Source organism: Sporothrix schenckii (genome assembly GCF_000961545.1).
Source record: "Sporothrix schenckii 1099-18 chromosome Unknown Cont41, whole genome shotgun sequence".
Taxonomy (NCBI): Eukaryota; Fungi; Ascomycota; class Sordariomycetes; order Ophiostomatales; family Ophiostomataceae; genus Sporothrix; species Sporothrix schenckii.
The window spans coordinates 1165181-1191969 of NW_015971142.1; the positions used below are offsets into that span (position 1 = coordinate 1165181).

The 26789-nt window shown below is 55.6% G+C and overlaps 6 protein-coding genes across 6 annotated transcripts; 4 read left to right on the top strand and 2 right to left on the bottom strand.

The window, feature by feature from the left end:
• Window positions 1-3024: 3024 nt before the first annotated feature.
• Window positions 3025-3999, top strand: SPSK_07781 (uncharacterized protein; the record flags this gene model as incomplete). Its single annotated transcript, XM_016734437.1, has 2 exons — window positions 3025-3279; window positions 3379-3999. 2 exons carry the CDS (start codon window positions 3025-3027, stop codon window positions 3997-3999), a joined length of 876 nt encoding a protein of 291 aa, XP_016590688.1.
• Window positions 4000-4809: 810 nt separating this feature from the next.
• SPSK_08001 (ubiquinol-cytochrome c reductase subunit 6) lies at window positions 4810-5432 on the top strand (the record flags this gene model as incomplete). The annotated part of the gene is made up of 3 exons (XM_016734653.1): window positions 4810-5029; window positions 5170-5268; window positions 5368-5432. The coding sequence occupies 3 exons, from the start codon at window positions 4810-4812 to the stop codon at window positions 5430-5432; spliced, it is 384 nt and encodes a 127-aa protein (XP_016590689.1).
• Window positions 5433-8895: 3463 nt separating this feature from the next.
• Window positions 8896-10644, top strand: SPSK_07334 (cell surface receptor/MFS transporter (FLVCR); the record flags this gene model as incomplete). The annotated part of the gene is made up of 3 exons (XM_016733998.1): window positions 8896-9216; window positions 9327-9806; window positions 9862-10644. The coding sequence occupies 3 exons, from the start codon at window positions 8896-8898 to the stop codon at window positions 10642-10644; spliced, it is 1584 nt and encodes a 527-aa protein (XP_016590690.1).
• Window positions 10645-11363: 719 nt separating this feature from the next.
• SPSK_07425 (3-keto steroid reductase) lies at window positions 11364-12945 on the bottom strand (the record flags this gene model as incomplete). Its single annotated transcript, XM_016734088.1, has 2 exons — window positions 11364-12813; window positions 12875-12945. The coding sequence occupies 2 exons, from the start codon at window positions 12943-12945 to the stop codon at window positions 11364-11366; spliced, it is 1521 nt and encodes a 506-aa protein (XP_016590691.1).
• A 1276-nt stretch (window positions 12946-14221) lies between these two features.
• Window positions 14222-22350, top strand: SPSK_06845 (FKBP12-rapamycin complex-associated protein; the record flags this gene model as incomplete). The annotated part of the gene is made up of 4 exons (XM_016733519.1): window positions 14222-14286; window positions 14407-14477; window positions 14506-21704; window positions 21790-22350. 4 exons carry the CDS (start codon window positions 14222-14224, stop codon window positions 22348-22350), a joined length of 7896 nt encoding a protein of 2631 aa, XP_016590692.1.
• Window positions 22351-22884: 534 nt separating this feature from the next.
• Window positions 22885-25277, bottom strand: SPSK_07094 (uncharacterized protein; the record flags this gene model as incomplete). The annotated part of the gene is made up of 5 exons (XM_016733762.1): window positions 22885-23253; window positions 23324-24446; window positions 24549-24675; window positions 24750-24761; window positions 24836-25277. 5 exons carry the CDS (start codon window positions 25275-25277, stop codon window positions 22885-22887), a joined length of 2073 nt encoding a protein of 690 aa, XP_016590693.1.
• Between the last annotated feature and the right edge of the window lie 1512 nt (window positions 25278-26789).

Below are 26789 nucleotides of genomic sequence, written 5' to 3' on the forward strand. Positions count from 1 at the left end.
CAGCCGATCAAAACAAATCGTCTAACTGAAGGCATCGGATAGCGGAGGCTACTCCGAACAAGACAGCATTGCACCTGCCAACCACAACGTGTCAGGAAGGAGCAAAGGAGACATATCGATCGTTCATTCCCTGCATTCACATCGCAAAGGACACTCTTCCCCAGCACTATGGCCATTCGCAGCTGACTTTTCTGCAACGGCACCCGCGCGTCGCCATCTTCTTCTGTCGAGGTGACACGTCATTTTTTATTCTGTTTTCCCAAATTCTCGAGACTTTTCCCACTCGCCAACACTCGACAACACTCGAAGTTCCATTCTCACTCCAAACAGCCTGTCATTCTTCCTTGCACGATCTCTGCACGCTTGCTCTCCTCCTTCTGTTGCTCCCTTTCTCTCCGCTCCAGTCATATGGCTTCGACGAGAAGACTTCTTAGCTCACAAGAACTTGCCAGCGGTTTGGCTGAACCAGACTGGGCGTACATTTATTTACCAGTTGTCTACGTCAGCCTCGGCTTGCCATGGCCACTTTCCACAACAAATCCAGTGGTCGTTTCATGACCTCGTCACAGCAGGTGCCAAAAAGTAGGGTAAAAAAATAACGCCCGTTCCAAGAACTCATACGAAGTTTGGTTTAAACAAACGACAGCTCGCCCTAGCATCTCCTCTTCTTTCCGCGGCTCCATACTCCCACGCCATCGTCCCTCGAAGTGACAAACCTCCGGATGGACAAGACGACCGGAGCCTTGAGAGATATTAGCGATGTAATACGGCACGAAAAGAGAACGATGCAGCCTATCATGGCACTACTGCAGGACTAGTTGGACATGTTGCAGATCTCATAGTCTCCCGCTCACGCCTGTTATTGGGCAAAATAAGCCAAGTTGGTGTCGCCAAATCCAAGACAGCCTGGAAGACCCAGAAAGTGTGTCGTACGATGTACACAAGGAGGGTCAATGAAGGCTGGTCACGAGCCTGACCGAGACGATGCGAGTTCCGCCTCGCTTGAATGATTTGAGTTGGCAGAACAGGTGCCAGGTCGTAAGACAGCCCATTAAATTTGGACGATGACAAGGCATACCCTGCCAACTGATTTCTTTTGGCCCATCCGGCGACTGGCCAACCAACGTTAAATAGGGCGAACATCAGGCCCGGCCCTAAGGCACGAGCGGTCCATCATACCCCTCTGCGTTGTCCCCCAAAATAGAGGGAGAAGGTCCTGTAGGCACAATCCACCAATCCGCACGCCGGACCTCGCTCACCTTTTGCCCTGGATTCCATTAGCCAAGGCAGGTGACTTTTGCTAACTGACGCAACTGCCAGCCTGGCGAAGCTTCTTGGCTCCCAAATGCCATCGGCGCCGCCAAATTACATCAGGTCCCCTTCCTTCGCCTAGGTTCTTCATTGACACATGAGCGACAAATTGCCGTTCCCTTTGATCTCCGACGACGACATTCTCACAACCTCACTTTGCGCTGTGCTTCTGGTTCTTTGCAACCGCAGCCCCAACGAACGTCGTCGGCCCCACCCGGACTTCACCACCACGGCACAGCTCTGAACTCATCGACGACTTCGCTTGAAGCCGCCACCACAACGCCCACCTCGCGCCAATCACCTGTTCCATCTTCTGCCAACCGCGCTCTCCGATCACTGGTCCATCGAAACTTTTCTACCTGTACGTTTTCTACCAGACGCTGTCTTTACTTTCGTCGGTGGTCTTCTACTTCCTGGGCTTTGTAAGTCGGAAGCTCACCTCATTTCTTGTCTCTCGGCTGTATCCCACGTCGGCAGTCGGACATCTGGCGTCTTTTTCATTCTGTCCAACACAGCAGCCCCAAATACGGAGACCACCCTCTTCATCGCGCGCCACCAATTTGTTTACTACTCCTCTCCTCCGCCTCTCCTTCCACAATCATACACTAACTCTCATACGCATGCGATACCAGCCATCTAGACCTTGCTACTCCCAAAACGTAAGAGAATGCCTGTCCCTTCTTGTTCTTGACCCCTCACGTTCCCACATGCAGCATGTGTGACTGCTGCCTCCTCCCACACCCCGTCTAGTCCATCCTAAATCCCCTCTGTCCCGCCTACGACGTACCATCATAGGCCCGCGCACACTACGAACTGGCTATCCCATTCAGGGCCTTCTAAGCGGTGCTCTCTTCTCCTCAGCTGTCCTCTTCTCCCACTCGTATCCCCTCAACAGCACTAGTCCATGTCTCACCTTCTCCTCTTGTCGGTTTAGAAAAGGCAACCGCTCACTATATCCCACTTGCTTTTAGGTCCACAGTTCCAACCAACCTCACTCGGACAAGCAGATCGTCTTTGCATCGATTCGCTTTGCTCGCCTAGAAGAGTCGCGTCGCTGTAAACGGACAAACACTTTGTTAGGCTCCACAGAACCTGCAGTGTTGCACCGACGGGTCCAGAAGTTCTACTTTGAAGCTCAAGGCCCTTGCCAGTTAACTCTCACATTTCTTGTCCTTGTCTTCGGTAGAGTTGTGGTTTGCCCATCCCACCTCACCAACGATATATCTTTGTTGCAAACTTGAGGAGTGCCAGAAAAGGAAAGGAACGAGGAACACAGGGCGGAGTGTCGAACTCTAGAACCTGCATCCAGTATGTCAATAAAGTAAGTCAACTTTCCTTTCATGTTTCTTGTCTCCCGCCTGCTCCTGATCTCGTCCCCATTCTCTTGTCCTCCTCCCCCACAACCAATATCCATTCGTTTTCTGTCTGTCGCCTCTGTTTCCGTACTGCTAGTCTATGTGTACACCGACAGCCTCCTTCTGGCCCATTGTCACGTCCTCGTGCGCGTTTCTGACTCCTAATTGTTGCATTTGCTTTCGTCTCGTTCTTATTCGGATTTGTTGCTTCTCGATTTTCATTATCTCCTGTCCCGAATTCCCGCACAAAAGGCATGCCACGTTTAATCCAGACCTCGCACAGACACACTACCTATGTCATTCGTTCACCCCAGTCCCTGTCCTGTTGCCTACCTGCGTACTCCTTCCCATTTACACCATGGACTTCTATCAGGAACAACATAGCTACACGCTTGCAAGCAACGCAAGTATCAATAGTGACGATTCTGACGAAGACGCTAGTTGGGTGATGATGAGCCGGGACGGTGAGGTGGTTAAGCTCCCTGGCGAGAAGATCTATTACAAAGTGAGATCCAGGATCGCCCTTGACGTTTCAACGCCCAAATCTTTGCCGAATGCTACGCCATTCTCTGTCAAGAGCGACAGTGGCATCGTCTACGTCACAAACAACCGGGTATGTTCCTATCGCGTTGTCGCCTTTCCGTTTAGGGCAGCATCTTCTACTCTCTGGAACATATTTTTGTACTGATGGGTTATAACTATTTTGTCTCAGGTCATTTATGTTCCTACGCACCCAACGGAAACTTTCCAGTCTTTTTCGGCCCCTATCTTGGATTTTGATGATACACGTGTCGCATCCAGCTTCTTCGGCCCTTGGTCTTGGAATGCCATTGTAAAACCAACTGTCGGCGGCGGCATCCCGTCAGACGTGCCCCGTCTGGAACTGAAGCTGACATTCAAAGAGGGCGGTCACGATGCTTTCCAAAACAAGTTTGAGGTTATGAAGGAACGGCTGAGCTATGCCAGAACGCTTCAGCAAGAGACGGGACAGGTCATTCCGACCGGGGAAGACTTGCCACGGTACGAGGCCGACGCGCCGAAGCCAAGTGGTCCCCCGGCGCAGGCAGAATCGGCAGGTGCCGCCGCAGCGGGGGCGTCTTCCCGGGACGCAAAGGAGAGAGAGGCTTTGGAAAACTTCTCCCGGTCTCAAGAGCAGCAAGCGCAGCGAGGTACTGCAACCGAACTGAGAACTGCTCTTCACTCCAGCAACTCGAGAAACCAGCCGAGCCCGGTCGCCCCCGACGAGCCGCCCCCGGATTACGAAGAGGCTCAGGCACAGGCGATTGGCATGCGCGTCGAGGAAAGCGCGCGCAACGCTGCGGACCGGCAGTAGGATGGGCACGCCTCAGTATTGTTTGCTTTCTCGGGCCTGACAATAATATGTTTATTCGCTCTTGCACCGTACTGTCGCTACCACAAACCCTTCGATAATGGGACCGGGGAGCTTGGTGATACCCTCATGATTTAGCGTGGCTGTTTTAGGCCGGTCTTCTATTTATATTGCATTTCGAGCATGGTGGGCATGTAATATCGAGGTTGGCTTTCTGATATTTTCTTTTCCTTCAGCCTTTTGCGAGGATGGTCATTGTCTGTCGACCTTTTATATCTCTCCTCATTCTAAGTTCGACAACTTTTTTTCTATCTTTACCTGTCTGCAGTGGTGCCTTATAACGCTTGACCAGTTCTGCGCCGAGTTGAAGCTGCAACTTCGCCCAGCAACTCAGAAACTGGTCGTTGTTAGATTCGCATTTGCGGACGTTAAAGCTGCCACTCGCTGCACCACTTGCTCCGATAATTGCTCGGCTTGACAATATGGTCACGTGAGTCGGATACGGCCGGTTTGATGGTAATTGGTGTGGCCAATTAGACCAATCAGAATCGCGCAATTTACCATACTAGGTCCGCCCCAGAGCAAAGCAGAGGTCAGAAAGCTGTGTGGTAGGTGGAATTTTCGATTTTATTTCCCTGGTCCAGCCGCTCGAAACCACGCAACCTCTCGCCATCGCGAAAACGAAAATCGTACAGAAAGCCGTTACACCGACCAAAACGGCAACCCGTCAACCACCACCCCTCCTCCCAATTGAACGAATTCGATCTCGATTTTCAGCCACACCCTTCCTCGACATTTTTCACAACCGCGAAAATGGGCGTCTGGGACACGATCACCGACTTGATTGAGGCCGCTGCGCCATGGAGCGTCGCCGAGGCCGAGGCCGCTGCCAACGATGCGGAGGCTGAGGCCCCTGAGGAGAACGACGCCAAGGCCGAGGACGAGGCCGAGGATGGAGAGGATGGTGAGGAGGAAGAGGACGACGAGGAGGACGAGGATGAGATTGTCGACCCCAAGGATCAGCTCGAAGAGGGTGAGTAAACGCTACGAGAGACCGTCACCTGGAATCAACGTCCCGGATACGGCCCCCGATGGAGTGGGATGTCGAGCGAGGCACCAGCCATTGACGCTGTCCTCACCCTACACTGCTAGATGCTGATACAATGATTTTAGACTGCAGAAACTCCAAGGAGTGCGCACCGGCCAAGCACCACTTCGAGGAGTGCGTCGAGCGCGTTGAGAACGGCAGCAAGGAGGACTGCGTTGAGGAGTGTAAGTAACCCCATGTACGCCGAGATTGAAAAAAACGTCGAGGCAAGACGACGCGAGACGCGCGGGCGAGGAGACATCGTGTCTAACACGCAACTTCAGTCTTCCACCTGACGCACTGCGCGACCCAATGCGCCGCCCCCAAGCTGTGGGCCAAGCTCAAGTAAAGAGCACCAACATTCACCCAAGAAGAATGAGAAGAGCGTGACCGCAATGACGACGGGCAGATGACAACGGCGGCGGTTTGGGGTGATTTGTGATATAGGCCGAGGAACCAAGCAGCATGGCAGCCCATACTCTGACCCTGAACCACCAACGGGTTGACGAGGCGAGACATCGCAGATGGGCAACGAACAATTGACTCTTCCATGGCATGCGTCCCCTCGACTTGCCAACCCTCGACACCAGTATCAAAATCCCCCTTTATAACTGCGACCATTAGAAGTCCTCGGCTCAGCGCCACCGCGGCTTTGTTTCTCTTCCCTTTTTGAGTATTCACGACAAGCAAGCGGATGACGGACCACTCGCACTAAAAGAACAAAATACACATGCATTTCAGACGGCACGGATCTAGGGATGTCACGTCCTCAAGTCTACGGCTTTTTCTGAACACAGTCTCACATATCTCTCTCTCTTCCTCCCTAAAATCCAACTGTATGATAATTCTATATTAGAAGAAGACCCAAAAAAACTTAGAGCCTTTCTGTTATTCTCTTGGTGGACAGCAATTTGAAGTTGGATCTGACGATGGATCAGTGAGCACGTAGATGAAAAGGTCGGCTCGTTTGTGAAGTTGTGGTCGACGAGCAGCAATTCACCATACCCGCTGGCGCCATCAGGTAGGCAAAGGTAACTTTGGAAAAAGATATCCCGTACAGGGCGAAGCTCCACGGGTGGAAACTCCCATGATTGATCCCATTCTAAGAGGCTGCCTTCTTCGGTCTTGGGTGTGATAGGCTTGAGATATTAATTGGTACGGGTGACAAGAGTTTGCGCTACACATATCTCGTGGCGTTCCTCTTCTCATTTACACGTCATATATACGTTGCATGAGTGCTTGGGCTGTCAGTGCATCATTTACCCATAGGAGCATAAAAAGTATCAATCGTTCTCATTACCAAACACTGCTGAAAAAAAAAAAAAAAGCGACGGGTTTTTTATTTCTTAATATTGAGTTTTTTGGAGTCAACTTTTTTTTCGCGAATTTGTTATTAAAAATTTTCAAAACAGAATTAATTTCCACGTAATTATAAGCCATGTGTAAAAGAGACATACGTACACGAGATGTGTGTAAGTTTTTAATTATGTATTAACAACAGCAACAATCCACGAACTGCTCTTACTGTGCCTTTATGGATGCAACTTGCATCCTACATGGCCAATCAAGACCGTATCTCTTCCTTTGTACGTGCTATTCTAACCGGTCACTTGCAGGACGGATAGAAACACAAAGGCGAGCATGCCGTATTAAGCGATTCCTCCAAGTTGTGTTATTTTCTGCTACGTGGAGGAACGGTCATAGCTGCCGCCCAAGATAAAGCCCAAATTGTGGGATTATATGTTTTTGGTCTCAGGAAAGAAGGCGTATGAAAGTCGGAATATTTAGGTCTTCAACCGTCGCGTCATGCTGTCTGATCTCGCCGAATTTGTCAGTTCTTACTCAATCTGTGTGATGTATACTGCTTTTTTGTATGCATCGTCGTGTTGCCTTTGTTTTTCATTCTGACTTTGTCAATCTTCGTCTTTCACGTCGTACTTTGATTCCTTTTCTGTTCCGCAACCAGTACCGGAGTGAGATAACGGACAGTCGGCCTCCAACGTTGCACCGTGCCGGAGTGCATGCCCCGATACGGTTGGACCGCCGTTCACATGCTCGTTTTGCTCTGTCCTCCCCGCATTCGTTTACGTTACCGACCAGATGCCCACGCTTCCAGTTTGGGTAGTTTCCCCTCTTACGTTTGCCTTTGCTGCATTTTGCACGATGGCCAATGCCCTCCTAACGAGCGTCTCCGTTGGAGGCTGCACCAATAGCGGTATACATCCTAAGGGCGCAAAGTAAAGGAAGTCTGTCACGTGCGTCCATCTTGGCTATTAAAATACGATTGCAACAATTTCCTGCCAATAGTAACGAACAACTCTTATTCTCTTAATGTTTGGATGGCTTTGCAATTTCGGGCTGTGAATTCCTGCAATCCGTATATCCGTATGTTTCGGCCGGGTAGCCTCACGATGCCCAAATTCGTGAGAATTTGGACACTGAAGCCACAAAACCGTAAGTCGCAGTGCTTGCTGAGGTAGCCCCGGCCCTTCCCTTTTCTGTGGTCTCCTTCAGAGGGAGGTGCGGAACACGAAAGGGGTGTGGGGCCATTTCCAGATAACTATTTCGTAAGGGCCTCCAGTGCGCGCTTGCACCAATACAAAGGCCCCTTCCCCTCAAAAAGGCCACTAATATCCAAAATGGAAAGCTGCAACCCTGGCTCCCTGGTTAGATATTCTTGTCCATTTATCTTGATTCCGTTCCGAGTGCTATTTCTCCGTCGTGATAAAGCGAATAGAGTGAAACGAGAGCAAAGAAGTGCAAATGCAATCTTATTGTCGGGGCAAAGAGCAACCAACTGCAAGATGTTGTCCGAAGCGAGATATTCTTGCGAGAAAGGCTTTGCGCCTTGCTATGCGATCTGCTATGCGATGCGACAAAAGAAAAAGGACTGATGATAAAGTATCGGTTTCGTCGTATACATTTTGGTGACTACTCGTCTTCTACAACCCACCTCTATTATCTCTTCTCTGCTAGGCCATCAGGACATGTCCACATGCTTCTGCGAGAGGTTGCCAGTTGGTTGACCAGCAGCGACTATCAAAGACCATGCGCCAACGGTGCGATGTAGTATGTTGTGTTCGGTCGCCCTTTCCCCCGTTTCCTGGCAGTAGTCGGGGCTTCCCCTCTTTGGCAGTCGACTGATGCGACTCGCCCCCTGCCATTTGTACCTTCGACATGTTTTTAAATTGACTGAACCCGCACTTCTGGACCCGTTGACCTGGGCTCGTTTACGAGTATGACATACTAGATCGACGTCTTTGTGTCCTATCCTTAATCTTTCCTCTCTGTCATCGCACTTTTGTCTCATTTGGCCTTATTTCTTCCCTCGTGCTCTCTTTCTCTATAAAGGAGGATCTCCCTTTTCTCCGTCATCCCCTCTCTCCCCACGTTTATCTTTTTTCCTCGGCCGATTTTTTGGTTCTCTTTTGTTGTTTTTTTGTATCATAAAACGCTCCAAGGAGAAACACGACCAGTAACAGACACGGGACCGAAAGATCTGCGAACGAACACCAGCATGCGATCCGTGGCTGCGTTGTCCATTTGACGAACCGACACGCGAGCACCAACGGCGCGGGAACAGACGCAGCCAGAAAACGCCACAATCTTGACTCTCTGCGGACGCCAAAGCAACGCAGCGAATATTGCGACAACGGTGCTGCCGCATGTGGAAACGATTCCACCTGTCTGCTGCAAATCAAACGCCACTGACGGCGTGGCGCCTGTGTGACGGCGACCGCAGCAGGACATAATTTGGGAGCTGCAGACCCCGAACCTGAAGTAAATTGGCCGGACCGACGTCGAACGAGAAAATGACCGACAGTACTTGGATGGAGGACGTCAAGACGGGCGGCGGTAATGGTGCGACTGGCGCTCGCAGCGTGGAGGTGAGAGTCGGCCCACCGTACACGCGCAGCACGGACTCGCGCGAGGCCGAGGTCGAACTGGCAGAACGGTCTTCGCAAGGCAACGTGCCAAAACCTGAAGACGACGACGGCGTCGCGACAGCGCGCATGAGCGGCGGTAATCATGGCGACAACACAGCATCTGGGGTCACTGAGTACAAGGTGTACAAGCGCCGGTGGTTCGGCTTGTTGCAACTGACGCTGCTCAACGTCATTGTGAGCTGGGACGTAAGTTGCATAAAACATTGCAAACCAGGACGAACAAAATAGAAGCAGGTCAATTTTATTGGCGTGTTGTTGCATTGAGAGCTGATTGCTGATATCCACCTCCCGAACAGTGGCTGACCTTTTCTCCCGTCGCATCTGACGCCGCCACCTTTTTCCACACAAACGAGAGCACCATCAACTGGCTCAGTACCGCCTTCTTTTTTTCCTTCGTCTTCATCACGCCCGTGACCATCTTTGTCTTGCACCACGGTCCCCGGCCTTCGATGATGACGTCGGCCGTGCTGCTGTTCCTTGGTAACTGGATTCGCTATGCCGGCACACGCTCGAACTTGGCCGAGGACGGTCTTACAGGGGGCCACTTTGGTGTTGTCATGTTCGGCCAGATCCTCACCGGCTTGTCGCAACCCTTTGTACTGGCAGCGCCTGCGCGCTACTCCGACCTGTGGTTCACACACCGTGGCCGCGTTGCCGCGACGGCACTGACGAGTTTGGCGAATCCCTTTGGCGCTGCCCTTGGCCAGCTGATTATCCCGTTCTGGGTCTACAGCTCCAAGGACATCCCTAATATGGTCCTTTACGTATCCATTATTGTAAGTTTCACGTGCTACTTTGTTTGTCATGTGTCCAGCCCTTGCTGACCAGCAGTCTACGGTTTGCTCTGTGCCCTCCTTCTTTGTCTATGGAAAGCCGCCTACCCCGGTCGCGCCGTCATCGGAGACGCCCAAACTGGAACTGCTGAAATCCCTCAAGCACATCTCGCGCTCGGTCGAATTTTGGCTCCTCTTCATTCCATTCATCGTTTACGTCGGCTTCTTCAATTCCATCTCGTCGTTGCTCAATCAGATCATGCTGCCGTACGGCTACTCGGATGACCAGGCCGGCATTGCCGGCGCCGTCCTCATCGTCGTCGGTCTTGTGGCGTCTGCCATCTCCTCGCCCATCCTCGATCGCACAAAGAATTTCATCCTGGCCACCAAGATCTGTGTGCCCATCATCGGCATCAGCTACCTTATCTTCATCTGGATGCCCGAGACGCACGACTCTGGCGGTCTCGCGGGGCCGTATGTTGTACTCGCCGCTCTTGGCGCCTCGTCGTTTACGCTCGTGCCCGTGGCTGTCGAGTTCCTTGTCGAGGTGACCCACCCTGCGAGCCCCGAAGTGACATCCACGCTGGCGTGGGGCGGCGGGCAACTGCTGGGCGGCATTTTCATTATTGTGTCGGACGCGCTGCGGGCTGGTGTCGATGGCAGCCCGCCCAGCAACATGAAGAAGTCGCTCATTTTCTCGGCCGTCGTCGCGCTCGTTGTGGTGCCCCTGCCGCTCTGCTTGGGCTTGTTTGGCCGCAGCGAGCAAGTGAAGCTGCGGCGTGTGCGGTCAGATGAGGCGGCCGTGCAGGCGCCTGCTCCAGCGACCGAAGCGGAAGCATAACCTATAGCTTTTACTTTATTTTGCATGTCTGTTTTGGAATGCCTATTTTTTGATGACTATGTTGATTTCGCGCCCCTTTGATGCCCTCTTAATTTTTATTTTGCATATGACACCCTTACGTTTTGGGAATGAGATACCTTTCTTACACTGGAATGATTTTTGCAGAGCATTTTGGCAGATAACTATATGGGCCTGTTTTGACGTCTAGTCATGAAATCATTACGCGACTGTTATCGTTGTGCATGCGCCTTTGTTTCACCCGTAATATGCGATAGGCTAGAGTAAACATATGTTCTCTGCTAATGTAATTTCATCGGCATATGCAGAGTCCTGTGTATAAGTGTCAGACCATCCATTAGTTCAAGTCATCTTCGTTCATCTTCGCGCATGGGCAGCCTTGACTTCGAGACATATTTTTCTGGAAAAATGCTCGGCAGCCTTGTGAGCACAGCCTTGCCAAAAGGTGTCGTTGGATGACTGGCCGTGAGAATACGACGTGTGAGATCTTAGACCCATTCTAGACTCATTTTTCGAATCCTTCGGATTTTGTCATCAAATCAATTTTATCGATTAGTTATTATGGTTGTGGATGTGGAGAAATCGGCTTTGGCCTCTCCTTTTCTAGGAACGTCGGATTCTATGGTTTATTATTCGCTTGAAAATCTTCAAAACATTGCAACAAATTGGCCAGACACTTTTGGTACGGACTGGCACATGCCTCACTGGCTCTCTCGCACCTTCTTGACGCGCTGGTCCCATTCGACGCGCAGCCGCTCCATCTCTCGCCAGCAGTCCCGGCCTAGCACCTCGAACTCCTGACGCCGCTCCGCCGTCAAGTTTGCAGCACCGGATTTACGGCCACGGCTGTTGAGCAGGTACGCAGGAAAAGGGAACGACGCGGCAAGCGGATCGCCACCTGCGCCCCACGGCTTGCCCGTCACCGAGTCAATGGTGGTCACCGTGGTCTCCTCACCCACACGGCCACGGAAACCCCAGCCCTCGACCTCGGACCGCTTAATGAGCGTTGAGCCACCGCGTGTCGTGCCGGCGCCCCACTTGACGTGCTGGCCGTCGAGAGTGTCGAGTGCCGCTGTGGGTCGCAGAGCCACCCAGACGGCAGCGGCGGCGCCCTTGTAGGCAGTGACGGGGTGCCACGGCGAGCCGAGCCATCGGGAGATGTACATGGCAATGTTGTAGAGGGCGAAGAGGAACCAGTTGAGAGGGAAGAGGGTCGAGCAGACGACGCCCGGGTGCGTGACGTACGTGGCTGGGACCGTAGAACTGTCCTTGTGGTTGGCCGCATCTGTGCTGTCGTCCTTGTAAAACGGTGCCGAATAGGGCGCGACGCTTTTAAGGCCGGTGCTTAGGGCCAGCACGTCCGTGAGGCGCTTGGAGCTCTCGTAGGCGGCAGTGGTGCGCACGGCCTGGAAGTCGTCCAGCGACAGGTGGTACCAGCCGTCGGCCTCGACGCTGCTCTCCCAGATGATACGAGCGGGACCCGGGCCGATGGCGGAGCTTTTGGGAGAACCCGTGCCTTCGCCGGTACCCCGCAGCAGCGGCAGCAGCGCATGGGCAAAGACGTAGTGCCCAAAGACGTTGGCGCAGAATATCTGGCCTAGGATGCCGTCGTTGTCGTCCAGTCCCTGACAGCCCTCGGCGCGCTTGACCTCTTTGCCCGTCAACGGGTCTACCAGCAGGCCGCCGTCTGAGGCCTTGCACGTCGGGAACGTCGTCGCCTGCTGAATGCCGTCGGACAGGATATTGGTCAGCAGGTTGCCCCAGCCAATGCCAGTCCAGCCGCCAATGCCAGCATTGAAGATAACACTGTCAAGGCGCGGAATCGTGTGCGGCGAGGAAGCAGTGTCCTCGATGCCTGTGCAGATCGAGAGCGATTCGAAGCGCAGGCGCTCGGCAGCACCATATACGCTGGGCAAGTTGCACAGGTCAAGCTCGAGGCTGGCAAGGTGGATGCGGGACGGGTGGACGGTGCCCTTGTTCGCAGCGGCCGAGCTCTCGCTCCGCTGCAGGTGCTGCCGCAACAGGCCAGTCGTGGCCCGCGACTTGGCGGCGCTACGGGTGGTCGTGATCAAGACGAGGTGTTCGGAAGGACTCGTGTGCTCTGCGGCGAACTCGTCGATGAGGCGCTGGCCGATGCCGAGGCCAATGCCGCTGGGAGGTCAGTACACGAGAACAGCACCAATGAAATCTCTGGTAGGAACAGAAAACGCACCTATTTGCTCCTGTCACAAGGACAAAAAGCTGCTTTGCGGCAGCGCCATCGTCCCAGGGGGCGGCTGGCATTCTGAAGCCAGAAGGCAGAAGCCAGAAGCCAGAAGCCAGAAATGGAGTTTGCTGGGTGGGCAGGAGCTGCAATGGCGGTAGGAAAGGCTTTTTTTAACAAAACCTGGCGAGCTGTGAGATGAGAGTGATATCTGACCCTCGGGACCCTGGAAGTGTGGGTTCGTAAAAAGTTGACAATATGCCGGCTGACGAGAACGACGTCGAGAATAGTAGGTTGGAGACTTCTTACTTGCCGTTGTTGATCTGATAGGGCAGTTTGGAATTGCTGTTGGTGTGAAAGGGGCTGCTTCCAGACGTGGAAAGAACAAGCTTGACGGAATAATCCGCACTCATCAGCTTGCGACACCGAGTGCCTTGAGCGCCGTTGGCCACTGTAATTTGCAGAAGGTGCTGCCCCTCGGCAGTGGTCTCTCCGATTGCTTGTAGGCGACTGGGGCAGGTGCAGTCGTGCACTAGCGCAGCACCTGTTGCAGACAAAACACGCCAAGTCCTCAACCAACCAGCGACAGGGACACCGGAGGACGTTGTATTACGTGAAGCGGTAAAAAACGCTCTTGCCGCAATGGGCGATCGGGCGACAGAGAGCACATGACGGGGTAATGGAGCGCTATGCGGGAAGGAGCAAACCAGCGCAACAGAGCAAACAGACCGGCAAATCGCAAGGAAGCTTCGACGCCCACGATCGAGAGTAAGCCCCAGTCGAAACCTGGAACTCACTTGTTTGCTTGTCTCGCATTTTCCATCGCACAACCACCGCCACGCCCGACCTGGTACGTTGCACGCCCACTCTCCTCAGTGTATTTTATCCTGTCGTCTTGTCGCTCACACTTGTTGTGTCGGCTTTCTCTTCCCAAAACTCCCGAAAACGCGCTGCAGCTGGATTGCCCGCATCGACCTTTTGGCGATTTGAGCTTCAACAATTGACACTCTTCAGCCTCTCGTCTAGACTTCATTATACCCCTCTCTCTCACCGGTGGTCTGCGAGCTGGCACCGGATCTCAATACTTTCTCGATTTGCCTTGAGCCCTCGCCAAGGTCTTCCTACGAACCACCCCCTCCTCGATTCACGAAACGACCTCCTCCTATCTCGTCGTCTCGACAATCACCGATTCTCTCGGATCCTTGCCATCCCTTTTGCGACGCCATCTACCTTTTCTCTGTTGGTCGAGGATGCAATTCTCTGCGGTGACGTCGCTTTGAAGAGGAGGCGAACGAACAAACGAGGCCACCCCGTCCGGGTGACCTACGACCGAAACGATAGACAGCGTCGGCAACCATGTCGTCGCCACAGGTGTCGGCGGAGTTGAACTCGGATGCCCTGATCAAAGACCTTCGATCCAAGTACGTATTTGCGATGGAAAGAAAACTTGAACGACGGCGAATGGCAGGGTGGAAGATGTGGGATGTGTCGAGCGCATAGGAGATGAGGCCTGTTGCTAACCGTAAACCCACCATCGACAGAGCCATCAACGATGATGCACGGAGACGGGCTGCCCAGCAGCTTAGAGAGCTGGTGGCAGTAGCACAACGAGGTACGAATACAACCTTATGGCGACGAAGAAGGAGATGCGATGAGGGGAGGGCGCTCCGGATTGCTGACCAGACAAGACTTGAGCCCGGAGATGTTCCAAGGCTACTGGGCCAATGTCCAGGCCAAAATCAGCGGCCTGCTGCAAGGTGACAGCACAATCGACAAACTGGGCGGCATCTACGCACTCGATGCCTTTGTCGATTTCGAGGGCGTCGACGCGACCGTCAAATACACGCGCTTCGCGTCGGCGCTCACACGACTGATGTCCGGCAAAGACATCAACTGCATGCAGCCCGCGGCCATTGTTATTGGCAAACTGTGTCGACCGGGTGGCGGCTCGCTGGTGTCGTCGCTCGTCGACACCGACGTGCAGCTGGCTCTCGAATTCCTGCAAGACGGCAGCAGCGAGGAGCGGCGTTATAGTGCGGCCCTGCTCTTGCGCGAGATTGCACGGAATGCTCCCACGCTCATGTACGGCAAAGTAACCGACATTCTCGACTGGATCTGGGTCGGCCTCCGTGACCAACGTCACCTTATCCGCGTGACGTCTGCTGAAGCTGTTAGTGCCTGCTTCAAAATCATCAGCGAGCGCGACCTGGAGATGAAGAATCAGATCATGGACAAGATGTACAACGAGGCCGGCCATGGTTTCAAGCTCAACACAGTCGAGTCCATTCACGGCTCTATGCTCGTTCTCAAGGAGCTGCTCGAGCAGGGCGGCATGTTCATGCAGCATCGCTACACCGAGGCGTGCGAGATCGTCTCGCGGTACAAAGACCATCGCGACGCCGCCATCCGCAAGATGTCCGTCCTGCTCATCCCCGACCTCGCCATCTACGCACCCACCCAGTTCTCCGAGAACCATCTCCACCAGTTTATGATTTACCTGTCGGCCATGCTCAAGCGCGAGAAGGAGCGCAACGATGCCTTTGTGGCCATTGGCAGCGTGGCCAACGCCGTCAAGAGTGCCATGGCGCCCTATCTTGACGGCATTCTGATCTACATCCGGGAAGGGCTGAGCGTCAATTCTCGTAAGAAGGCGTCTGTCGACCCTGTGTTTGACTGCATCAGCCGCCTCGCCGTCGCTGTCGGCCAGACCCTTACCAAGTACATGGAGGCACTGCTGGACCCCGTCTTTGCCTGTGATATGACGCCCAAGTTGACACAAGCCCTCGTGGACATTGCGTTTTATGTGCCGGCCGTGCGGACCACCATCCAAGAACGTCTGCTCAACATGATCAGCCTCGTCTTGAGCGGGGAGCCGTACAAGCACCTCGGTGCACCCATTACGCAAGGCACCGGTGTGCTGTCTGCCCCGGTTACAACTGCAGCATCAAAGGACGCCAGCAAAGACGCGGCCGCCATTGAGCAGCACAAGACAGAGGTCAAACTAGCTCTCAACACACTCGGCTGCTTTGACTTCTCCGGCCACGTGCTGAACGAGTTTGTGCGCGACGTGGCTATGCGCTATGTTGAGGATGACGACGCCGACACCCGCGAAGCGGCATCTTTGACGTGCTGCCAGCTCTACCTGCGCGACCCTATTGTCAACCAGGACAGCTACCACGCGATGCAGGTCGTCGGCGACGTAGTCGAACGGCTCCTAACAGTCGGCGTGTCCGACCCTGTTCCCCACATCCGCTACACAGTCCTCAATGCGCTCGATGACCGCTTCGACCGCCATCTGGGCAAGGCGGACAACATCCGGACTATTTTCTACGCCCTCAACGACGAGTACTTCCCTATCCGCGAGGTGGCCGTGCGCTTGATTGGCCGCCTGACACGGGAGAACCCTGCGTACATTGTACCCTCGCTGCGCAAGACGCTGATCCAGATGCTCACCGAGCTCGAGTTCTCTGATGTGCCCCGGAACAAGGAGGAGAGCGCCAAGCTTCTCAGCCTCTTGGTCCAGAACGCCCAGATGCTGATCCAACCTTACGTGCATCCCATGATGGAGGTTCTCTTACCCAAAGCGGCTGATCCAACATCCTCAGTGGCTGCAACAATCATCAAAGCCATTGGCGAGATTTGCACTGTCGGTGGCGAGGAAATGCTGCGGTACAAGGACCGCCTGATGCCCATCCTTGTCGACGCGCTGCAAGACCAGTCGTCTATGATGAAGCGTGAGGCCGCTCTTCGTACCATTGGCCAGCTGGCGTCCAACTCGGGCTACGTTATCGACCCATATCTCGACTATCCCCAGCTGCTCGACTTGCTTCAAAACATCATCCGCGGCGAACCCCAGCACGCCATGCTGCGCCAAGAGACTATTAAGCTCATGGGCATCCTCGGTGCTCTCGATCCGTACCGGCACCAGCAAGTGGAGGAGCGCAGCCCCGAGGTGCAGCGCCGCGTGGACTCGACCCAGACGACCGACATTTCGCTGATGATGACGGGTCTGACGCCCTCGAACAAGGAGTACTTCCCAACGGTCGTCGTCAATGCCCTGTTGGGTATTCTCAATGACCACTCGCTGGTACAGTACCATCAGGATGTCATCAGCGCTATCATGTCCATCTTCCGCACGCTTGGTCTCGAGTGTGTGCCATTCCTCGATCGCATCATCCCTGCGTTCCTGCAAGTTATCCGGAGTTCATCGCCCTCCAAGGCAGAGGCATACTTCAGCCAGCTCGCCACGCTTGTGAGCATCGTCCGCCAGCACATTCGCAACTACCTTCCCTGTCTCGTCGAGATCATGCAAGAATACTGGAATAGTTCCCCATCGTTGCACTCGACGATTCTGTCCCTGATTGAGTCTATCTCACGGACTCTGGAAGGCGAGTTCAAGATCTATCTGGCTGGCCTGCTTCCTCTGATGCTGGGCCTTCTCGAGAAGGACACATCTGTGCGGCGTCTTCCCTCGGAGAAGGTCTTGCACGCGTTCCTGGTATTCGGTTCTAGTAGTGAAGAGTACATGCATTTGATCGTGCCCGTGATTGTGCGCACATTTGAAAAGCCGAACCAGCCGACCTTTTTACGAAAAATGGCGATTGAGACAATTGGCAAGATTTCTCGTCAAGTCAACCTCAACGACTTTGCGTCCAAGATCATCCATCCCCTGAACCGCGTTCTCGCGAGCGGCGAGTCTTCGCTGCGGGTGTCGGCTCTCGATACCCTGTGCGCTCTCATCCACCAACTCGGCAAGGACTACCTGCACTTTATGAACATGGTCAACAAGACCATCCAGCACCAGGGCATCCAGCACGCCAACTACGAGCTCCTCGTCGCCAAGCTGCAAAAGGGTGATGTGCTGCCACAGGATCTGACCTCGGAGACTCGGTTTGCCGATCAGCTGGATGAGGTATCCTTCGCCGAGCAGCCCACCAAGAAGCTCGAGATGAATGCAATTCACCTCCGCGCTGCTTGGGAGACCAAGGGTAAGTCGACCAAGGAGGACTGGCAGGAGTGGCTGCGGAGCTTCAGCACCACACTTCTGAATGAGTCGCCCAACCACGCACTCCGTGCCTGCGCTGCGCTGGGCAACGTATACCCACCTCTCGCCCGCGAGCTTTTTAACTCGGCATTTGTCTCGTGCTGGAGCGACCTGTACGAGAACTACCAAGACGAGCTCATTTCTAGTCTCGAGAATGCCTTCAAGTCCGAGAACATCCCACCCGATTTGCTAGGCCTGCTGCTGAACCTGGCCGAGTTTATGGAACACGACGACAAGGCGTTGCCTATTGACATTCGGGTCCTGGGCCGTGAGGCTGGACGCTGCCACGCCTACGCCAAGGCACTGCACTACAAGGAACTTGAGTTCTTGCAAGACCAGAGCTCGTCTTCTGTGGAGGCTCTTATCTCCATCAACAACCAGCTGCAGCAGTCGGACGCTGCTATCGGCATATTGCGCAAGGCACAGCTGTACTCCGATGGCATTCAACTGCGGGAGACCTGGTTCGAGAAGCTCGAGCGCTGGGAGGAGGCATTGGAGTTTTACGAGACGCGCGAGCGCGAGCTGCCGGAGAACGAGACGACCCCAATCGATATTGTCATGGGCAAGATGCGCTGTCTGCACGCCCTCGGCCAATGGGATGCGCTCGCGACGATCGCCGGCAGCACCTGGGCCAACTCGTCACAGGAGGTCAAGCGACTTATCTCGCCGCTGGCAACTGCGGCCGCCTGGGGCCTGAACAAATGGGACCTGATGGACATGTACCTGCAGGCCATGAAGCGCAACTCGACCGACCGCGCCTTCTTTGGTGCCATCCTCGCACTGCATCGCAATCAGTACCGTGAGGCAGCCATCTGTGTCGAGCAGGCCCGTCAGGGTCTCGATGTCGAGCTTAGTGCCCTCGTTACCGAGTCGTACACCCGGGCCTACCAGGTGATTGTGCGCGTGCAGATGCTGGCGGAGCTCGAAGAGCTCATCGTGTACAAGCAATGTGACGCCAAGAAGCAGGAGTCTCTCCGCCACACGTGGGACCGCCGCCTGCTCGGCTGCCAGCGCAATGCCGAGGTGTGGCAGCGTATGCTGCGCCTCCGCAGCCTTGTCGTTACGCCCATGGAGAACATGCAGATGTGGATCAAGTTTGCCAATCTGTGCCGCAAGTCGTCCCGCATGACCATGGCCGAGACGTCGCTGCAGCACCTTATCGGCAACGAGGACCCTCTCGAGTACACGATCCCCTACTGGGTGGACGCCGATGTCGTGGCCGAACGTGAGTCGAAGCGCGAGCGCGAGCGGGAACGCGAATACCACCGACGCCGCGCCGCACGGGAAAGCATGGCGGGCAACGGCCTGGGCGACGTGGAGAACGGCCGCGACCGCCGCGACTTCCGCAACGGTCGCTTGTTGTATGAGAATAGTGGCTATAACAGCAACAACAACGAGTTGCTCTTGCTAGGCGGCAGCGGCGGACCAAACGGCATGGGAGGCGCCATGAATGCGTCGCTCCACGACGACTATCCCCGCGCGCCGCCGCCACCACCCGCACAAGTCATCTATGCCGTGCTGAAGTACCAGTGGGACCGTGGCCAACTGGCCAAGCAAAAGGGCTCAGGCATTTCTGAGAAGTCGCTCGACTGCCTGCGCAAGTTCACCAGCGACCTCAACTATCGGCTTGAGGGTGCTCGTCAGCAGTACCAGCTTCAAAATAATGTTATGAACAACACGGGCCCCATGACAGCACTGAACAGCGTGGGCAGCGGTGCCAATAACGCGGGCAGCATTGCTAATGTTGGTGGTGGCGGCCAGCTCAACTCGGAAAGCCAGCGCATGCTGCAGGAGCAGACGACCTTGCTCGCCAAATGCTATCTCCGCACGGGTGACTGGACGGTCGCGCTCAACCGTAACACGTGGCGGCGCACCCACGTGCGCGAGGTGCTCAGCAACTACGCGCACGCAACACAGCACAACCCCAAGTGGTACAAGGCGTGGCACGCGTGGGCGCTGGCCAACTTTGAGGTTGTGGAGTTCCTGACGGCGTCCAGCGCGAATGCCAACGGCAGCGGTGCTACCAACGGCGGGCCGAACGGTCAGGTGAACGGCGCGCAGTCATCACGGAACGGCAGCGTGTCGTCATCGCAAAACAGCCGACTCAACGCCAACGGAGCAAGTGACAACGCTGCTTCCGGCCCAGTCGATTACAGCAGGGTCCTCGAGCACGTTGTGCCGGCCGTGCACGGCTTCTTCCAGTCGATTGCGCTGTCCAAGGGCAGCACGCTGCAGGACACCCTGCGCCTGCTGGCCCTCTGGCTGACACATGGTGGCCACCCCGAGGTGAACTCAGCGGTGACGGACGGCTTTGCGCTCGTCAACGTGGACACGTGGCTCGAGGTCATTCCGCAGCTGATTGCGCGCATCAACCAACCGAACAAGCGCGTGCAGCAGTCGGTACACAACCTGCTGGCGGACGTGGGCCGGGCACACCCCCAGGCGCTGGTGTACCCGCTGACGGTCGCGATGAAGTCGTGGCAGAACACGCGGCGGTCGCGGTCGGCCGCGCAGATCATGGACAGCATGCGGCAGCACAGTGCGAAGCTGGTGGAGCAGGCCGATCTCGTCAGCCACGAACTTATCCGGGTGGCCGTCCTGTGGCACGAGCTCTGGCACGAAGGGCTGGAGGAGGCGTCGCGTCTGTACTTTGGCGACCACAACATCGAGGGCATGCTGTCGGTGCTGCAGCCGCTGCACGACATGCTCGAACGCGGCCCCGAGACGCTGCGCGAGATCTCCTTTGCACAAGCGTTTGGTCGTGACCTTAGCGAGGCGCGCGAGTGGTGTAAGCAATACGAGATCAGCCACGACGTCAGCGACCTCAACCAGGCCTGGGACGTGTACTACCAGGTTTTCCGGCGCATCACGCGGCAGCTGCCGCAGATCACTTCGCTGGAGCTGGCGTACTGCTGCCCGAAGCTGGTGACGGCTCGTGACCTGGACCTGTCGGTGCCGGGCAAGTACCGCAGTGGACAGCCGGTGATCCGGATTATGTCGTTTGAGACGACGTTTACGGTGATTAGCTCGAAGCAGCGGCCGCGCAAGCTCAACATCAACGGCAGCGACGGTGCAAGCCACACGTTCCTGCTCAAGGGCCACGAAGACATCCGGCAGGACGAGCGGGTGATGCAGCTGTTTGGGCTGTGCAACACGCTGCTGTCGATGGACTCGGAGTCGTACAAGCGGCACCTCAACATTGAGCGGTACCCGGCGATCCCGCTGTCGCAGAACTCTGGCCTGCTGGGCTGGGTGCCGAACAGCGACACGATCCACGTGCTGATCCGCGAGTACCGCGACTGTCGCAAGATCCTCCTTAACATTGAGCATCGCATCATGCTGCAGATGGCGCCGGACTACGACAACCTGACGCTCCTGCAAAAGGTGGAGGTGTTTGGGTATGCGCTGGACAACACGACGGGCCAGGACCTGTACCGGGTGTTGTGGCTCAAGAGCAAGAACTCGGAGGCGTGGCTGGAGCGGCGCACCAACTACACGCGGTCGCTGGGTGTGATGTCGATGGTGGGCTACATTCTGGGCCTGGGCGACCGGCACCCGTCGAACCTGATGCTGGACCGGGGCACGGGCAAGATTATCCACATTGACTTTGGCGACTGTTTCGAGGTGGCGATGAAGCGCGAAAAGTACCCGGAGCGGGTGCCGTTCCGGCTGACGCGGATGCTCACGTATGCCATGGAGGTTAGCAACATCGAGGGCAGCTTCCGCATCACCTCGGTGCACGTCATGCGCGTGCTGCGTGCCAACAAGGACAGTGTCATGGCTGTTCTTGAAGCGGTGAGTCACCCCACTCTGCACTGTCGACATTGTGTGCTCCTGCTGACTTTTTCCTTTCTTTTTCTTTTTTTTCTTTCGCATTTAGTTCATTCACGACCCTCTCCTGACGTGGCGGTTGACGAATGCCCAATCGCCTGCCGGACCCAACTTCCAATCGGAGCGCGAACTGGCGCTGGTTGGACCGCAAGCAGGCGGCGGCGGCGGACGTGCCCGTCGGCCGTCTGTGCTCGACAGCAACATGGCACCGTCGGAGCTGCTGGCGGGTGGTGATGTGAATAGCGCTCAGATTGGCATCGTCGGCGGCCCACCGGGCGCCCGCGGTCGCGCACGCACCAACAGCTCGCTCCCCCCGCCGACCACCAACGGAACCAACCCGAACGGCACGAACGGCGACACGAACAGCGCCAATCCGAACGGCGCAAGCGGCCTCAATGCCTACGGGCAGATGGCGGCGCCCGACCCAGTGGAGCTGCAGAATGCGCGGGCGGTGGAAGTGCTGGACCGTGTGCAGCAAAAGCTGACGGGCCGCGATTTCAAGAATGAGGAGGAGCTGGAGGTGGACATGCAGGTCAACAAGCTGATTGGCGAGGCGACGCGGCTGGAGAACCTGTGCCAGCACTACATTGGCTGGTGCAGTTTCTGGTAGCGGCCGGCGGTACGTGACGTTGATTATGTGTCTGTTTTTTGACTTTGTTCCGACGGGCATTGATCTATTTCTTGGGAGTTGGAAGGGCACGACAAACGGGGTTTTGTTTTTTTGAGGTGTACTTACCTTCGTCTTGTGTCTTGTTTGTTTTGATTCGCCTATGTTTGTTTTCTTTTCACATATCTCCTCGTCTGCTACAGATTAAGCAGTTTTTGTCGGTTTATCAGCGTCAGCTTGCCCTTGTGGAAATTTAATCAACAGTCATGAAGCCAGAGGAACGGTGACAGGTATATTAATATGTGCAAACCTAGCAATCTTTGCCCGGCAAAGAATAACATGACTTCTGATATAGTTGCAAGATACTCATGAACGGCTAGATAAAGAAAATGACGAAAACCAAAGAACTCCCGACGCTCGCAACGCCATAAGGGAAAAGAAAATGCCATGAACCCCCCGACTCCTCCCAACGCCGTACAATACAGGCCGCACAAATACAGGTCGTTTGACACCACTGCCTCCTCTCCTGCTCACAGCTCACAGCCCAGAGTCGGTCTGCTGGAACGGATCCGTCGGCTCGTAGGCGTCCCAGTTGCGGCAGTTTTGGTTCAGCGCGTTGAGGTCCATGGCCTGGCGGATCTGGGAGCGCTTCTCCACGAACTGGGCGCTCAGGCCCTGGCTCGCGTGCCAGGCAATGTGGCAGTGGAAGAGCCAGGCGCCCGGGTTGGTAGACTCAAAGGCGACGAGCAGCCAGCCAAAGGAGGGCAGCATGGTGGCGTCGCGGCGGACGGGGTTGGCGGCGCGGAGTTGGTTCTTGTCAATCATGTTGAACTCGACGGGGCCGGCGGTGGGACTCAGTGGGTTTGCGGGCGCCGGGCTCTGGCCGAGGATGAGAAAGTCGTGGCCCTGGGAAGCGTTAGCGAACGACGAGGGACGAGGGATGAGGGCAGCGAAGCGAGGACTACAAATCACGTACATGGAGATGCATGGGATGCGGCACGGGCGACTCGTTCTGGATGAGCCAGAAGCTCCAGGTGGCCTTTTCGTCGAGGATGATAATGTTCTCGCTGGTGTTGAAGGCACCAAAGGACGAGCCGCGGTCGTTGAGGGTCTGGAGCGTGGGCTTGTCCCAGGCGACATCAATGGCGGATCCGTTGACGGACCAAAAGACGCGGGGGCCCTTGACGCTGAGCGCGACGGGCAGCGTATCGCGCGCGACGGGCTCGAACTGGGCGAGCGGGGCCGTGCGCGGCACGATGGGCACAAAGTCGGTGTTGTCGGCGCAGAACGAGTCGGGGGGCGGCGTGCCGGGGTCGGTGGGCAGGCCGACGGCGCCCGGGTGGCTGCCGCCCTTGTTCCCCGCCGTCGTGTTGTGGGGGCTGTAGACGGGCGCGCCCTCGTAGTGCAGGATGGCGGCGGGCAGGCGGTTGGCCGAGCTGCCGCAGACGTGGGTTCCGGAAAAGGTGGCGTTGATCCAGTAGTTGCCGACGGCCTGGCTGGCGTCGATGGTGACGTCGTAGCGCTGGCCGACGCCGAGAAAGAGGGACGACGTGGTGTAGGCGTCGACGGGCACAAAGTCGGTGGCGATGACGGTCATCTGGTGGCCGACGATGGAGACGGTAAAGGTGTTGTCGACGGATGGGTTGATGAGGCGCAGGCGGTGGCGCTTGCCCGGCGCGAGGGTCACGGTGGCATAGGCGCCCTGGCTGGGGTCGCGCGGGTTGATGTTGGTGCCGTTGAAGAAGAGGTTGTCGCTCGGCGGCGAGACGCCCGGCTGGCCCGGCACAAAGGGGTTGGCCGTGCTGGACACGCGGGCGAGCAGCTGGTCGGCACTGGGATAGTACCAGTCGGAAATGGGGAACGGGCCGAGGTCGATGTCGTAGTCGAGCGAGGCGGGGCCGTTGATGCGGATGGAGCCGGTGACGCCGTAGGCGTACTGCGACGAGACGTGGGTGTGGTACCACGAGGTGCCGTACTGGGTGGCCGTGAAGGTGTAGGTCTTGTTGTGGCCGGGCGGGACGGGGCATTCGGTGACGCCCGGCACGCCGTCGTTGATGTTGTTGTTGAGCTGGCGGAGACCGTGCCAGTGGATGCCGGTGCTGGGAGCATTAGTAGGGTGAAGGAAAAGGTTGAGGAGGTGAGGAGGTGACGAGGATGAAGAGGGCGGGCATATAAAATTATGTGCTCCAGTTTGGGCTTACCCGTTGGTCTGCAACTTGTTGATCACGTTGACGCTGATGGTGTCGCCCCAGTCTGGGCCGTTAGCAGGTGGTATGCAAGCGGGGGGAGAGAGAAAGAGTGAAGACATACTGGCATTGATTGTTGGGCCTGGTGGAAGTGGAAAATGTCAGCACGTCTGGAAAACAACAACAAAAAAAAAAGAGACGACAAATGGTTCCTACCGGGAAATTGGCCTATAAAAATTTTGTTAGCAGGAATTCAAACGAGGAACGAGACTCTGCAAAGAGATAGTTGCGAGACGACGCACCGTTGATCAACATGGCCTTTTGCTTCGATACGCCGTCGGCACCCACATAGCCGTCCACCTCTGTAATCACAAACGTGTAGCTCCGCACCACACCCGTTGTCGGCGTGTTCACCTCCCAGTCCGTGTTGATGTCGAATCCCGGCTGCCAGCACGCCCGGTTGGACGGCGTGTTGCAGTTTTGGCGCTGCGAGCCGTCGGGGCCTAGACCCGGAAAGGCGGAGGCGTCTTCTGCGGGCAGGGCCACGACGGCGACGTCTGGACCAGCCGGCGCTGAGGAGGCTGCTGGCATGGCGGAGGGTGAGACAGAAGAGGTAGAGGCAGAAACAGAGGCAGAAGCGGAAGCAACGGTGCCATTCTGCAGAGGAGCGGTGGGTGCTGCGGCAGCGAGGCCCAAGAACAGCGCACCAGGCGCAAAGGCCGACCAGGCCGATGGTATTCTCATTTTGGGAGAGAGTGTGTAGAAAAGGAGAGAATGTCAACAAATAGGAACAACGAGAACGAGTGAAATGAGATCAATTAGAATAGGAAAACTACACAACGTCTGAATAACAGCAGATTCCAAGACTTGATGTGGGAAGAAGCAGCATATTTTATACGAAGACCGCGCTGCACAACGAGCTTCTTAATGAGCTACCAAAAGATGGATAGCCAAGCCCGCGAAACGGGATCGGATGTTGCTCTCTACGGTTTGAGCGAGGAGGGGTCCATGCCAGGCGCACCCGTGATATGACGAGTGTCACATCTGGAATCTGGGGACGTCCAAGACAGCGCGGTCGCTGGATGGAAAAGACAGTTCCATCAGTCTGGGGAGACGGGGCAGGAGAAAGACGATGGCGAGGATCGGCATTCGGATCGTGTAAGAAGTGGCCAGCTGCGGAAGCAGAAGGAAAGGCCCAACTAGGAAATTGTAGGAAGTAAAATGATACGGGAAATGACAAGGAACCCCGACAATGGACAATGACCAGCTGCAAACACACAGACCGCTGGCCAGTACAGCACGATCGTGAGATGGAGTGTTGCAGTCAACGCCGACGAGTTGAGATGGCCAGGGAGCAAGGGGCAAAGACGATACGCCCAAAAGCTGGTCGGAAACACGACACGCCTTTGTCGGCAAGGAGCACGAGGTAGATCAAGTCAAAACGTCACTGGGGCAGGGGTCGAGAAAGTGACTAATGGGAGTAGGAAGAGACAGAAAAAAAAACTTGAACATAGAAAATAGAAAACATATTAATCCAAAAGAGAAGCAGAACGGCACACTGCACAGTCATGTGCGTACTCCGTTGAGACAAGCCACATGGCCAAGGACAACAACCAAGGAGACCAGCAGGAATCCGACCGTCGAAGACGAGAAAGTGATGAGACGGGGCGGCTGGCCACGTTGAAAAAGAGTGCTGTGCGTCCATAGCGACTTGGCGTGTTTATTTACTTTCATCATCACCTTCTCCTCGTTCATAAACAATCACCGAAACATTGCTCGACAGCAAACAAACTGCTGCTCAACCAGGTCGATTGCAATCCAGGTCTTGATGGATGAGAACAATAGGAGCAGCATGCTCTTCCCGACTTTTACTTTTGTCTGGTGCTATTTTCGTTTCCCAAGACGGCTAAATGGGCAGGAAAATTGGGAAAACAGAGACTTGCACTGGAAAAATAGCGATGTGCTGCTGATGCTCTGGATGTTGCAACAAAAACCCGGAAGACGGAGGCAGGATGGAGAGGGAAGGCCGGCAAGACAGGTGCAAGAAGCGGTCCAAAGTGGGTGTGTCGAGTCGAGCCGTGTCCAGCAACCAGGAGTTTGGAGGCGAGGCGGCACAGTGAAACGGCCAGCGGATCGAGCACATCCGGGCGAATGGTGTGGATGTTCTGGGAGACGGGAGCGTTGGAAGGAAAGGGAATATCGACCCCTGTCTTCCAACACGAGATGATGTCTGTGAGTAGAATGGCGCTAGAAATA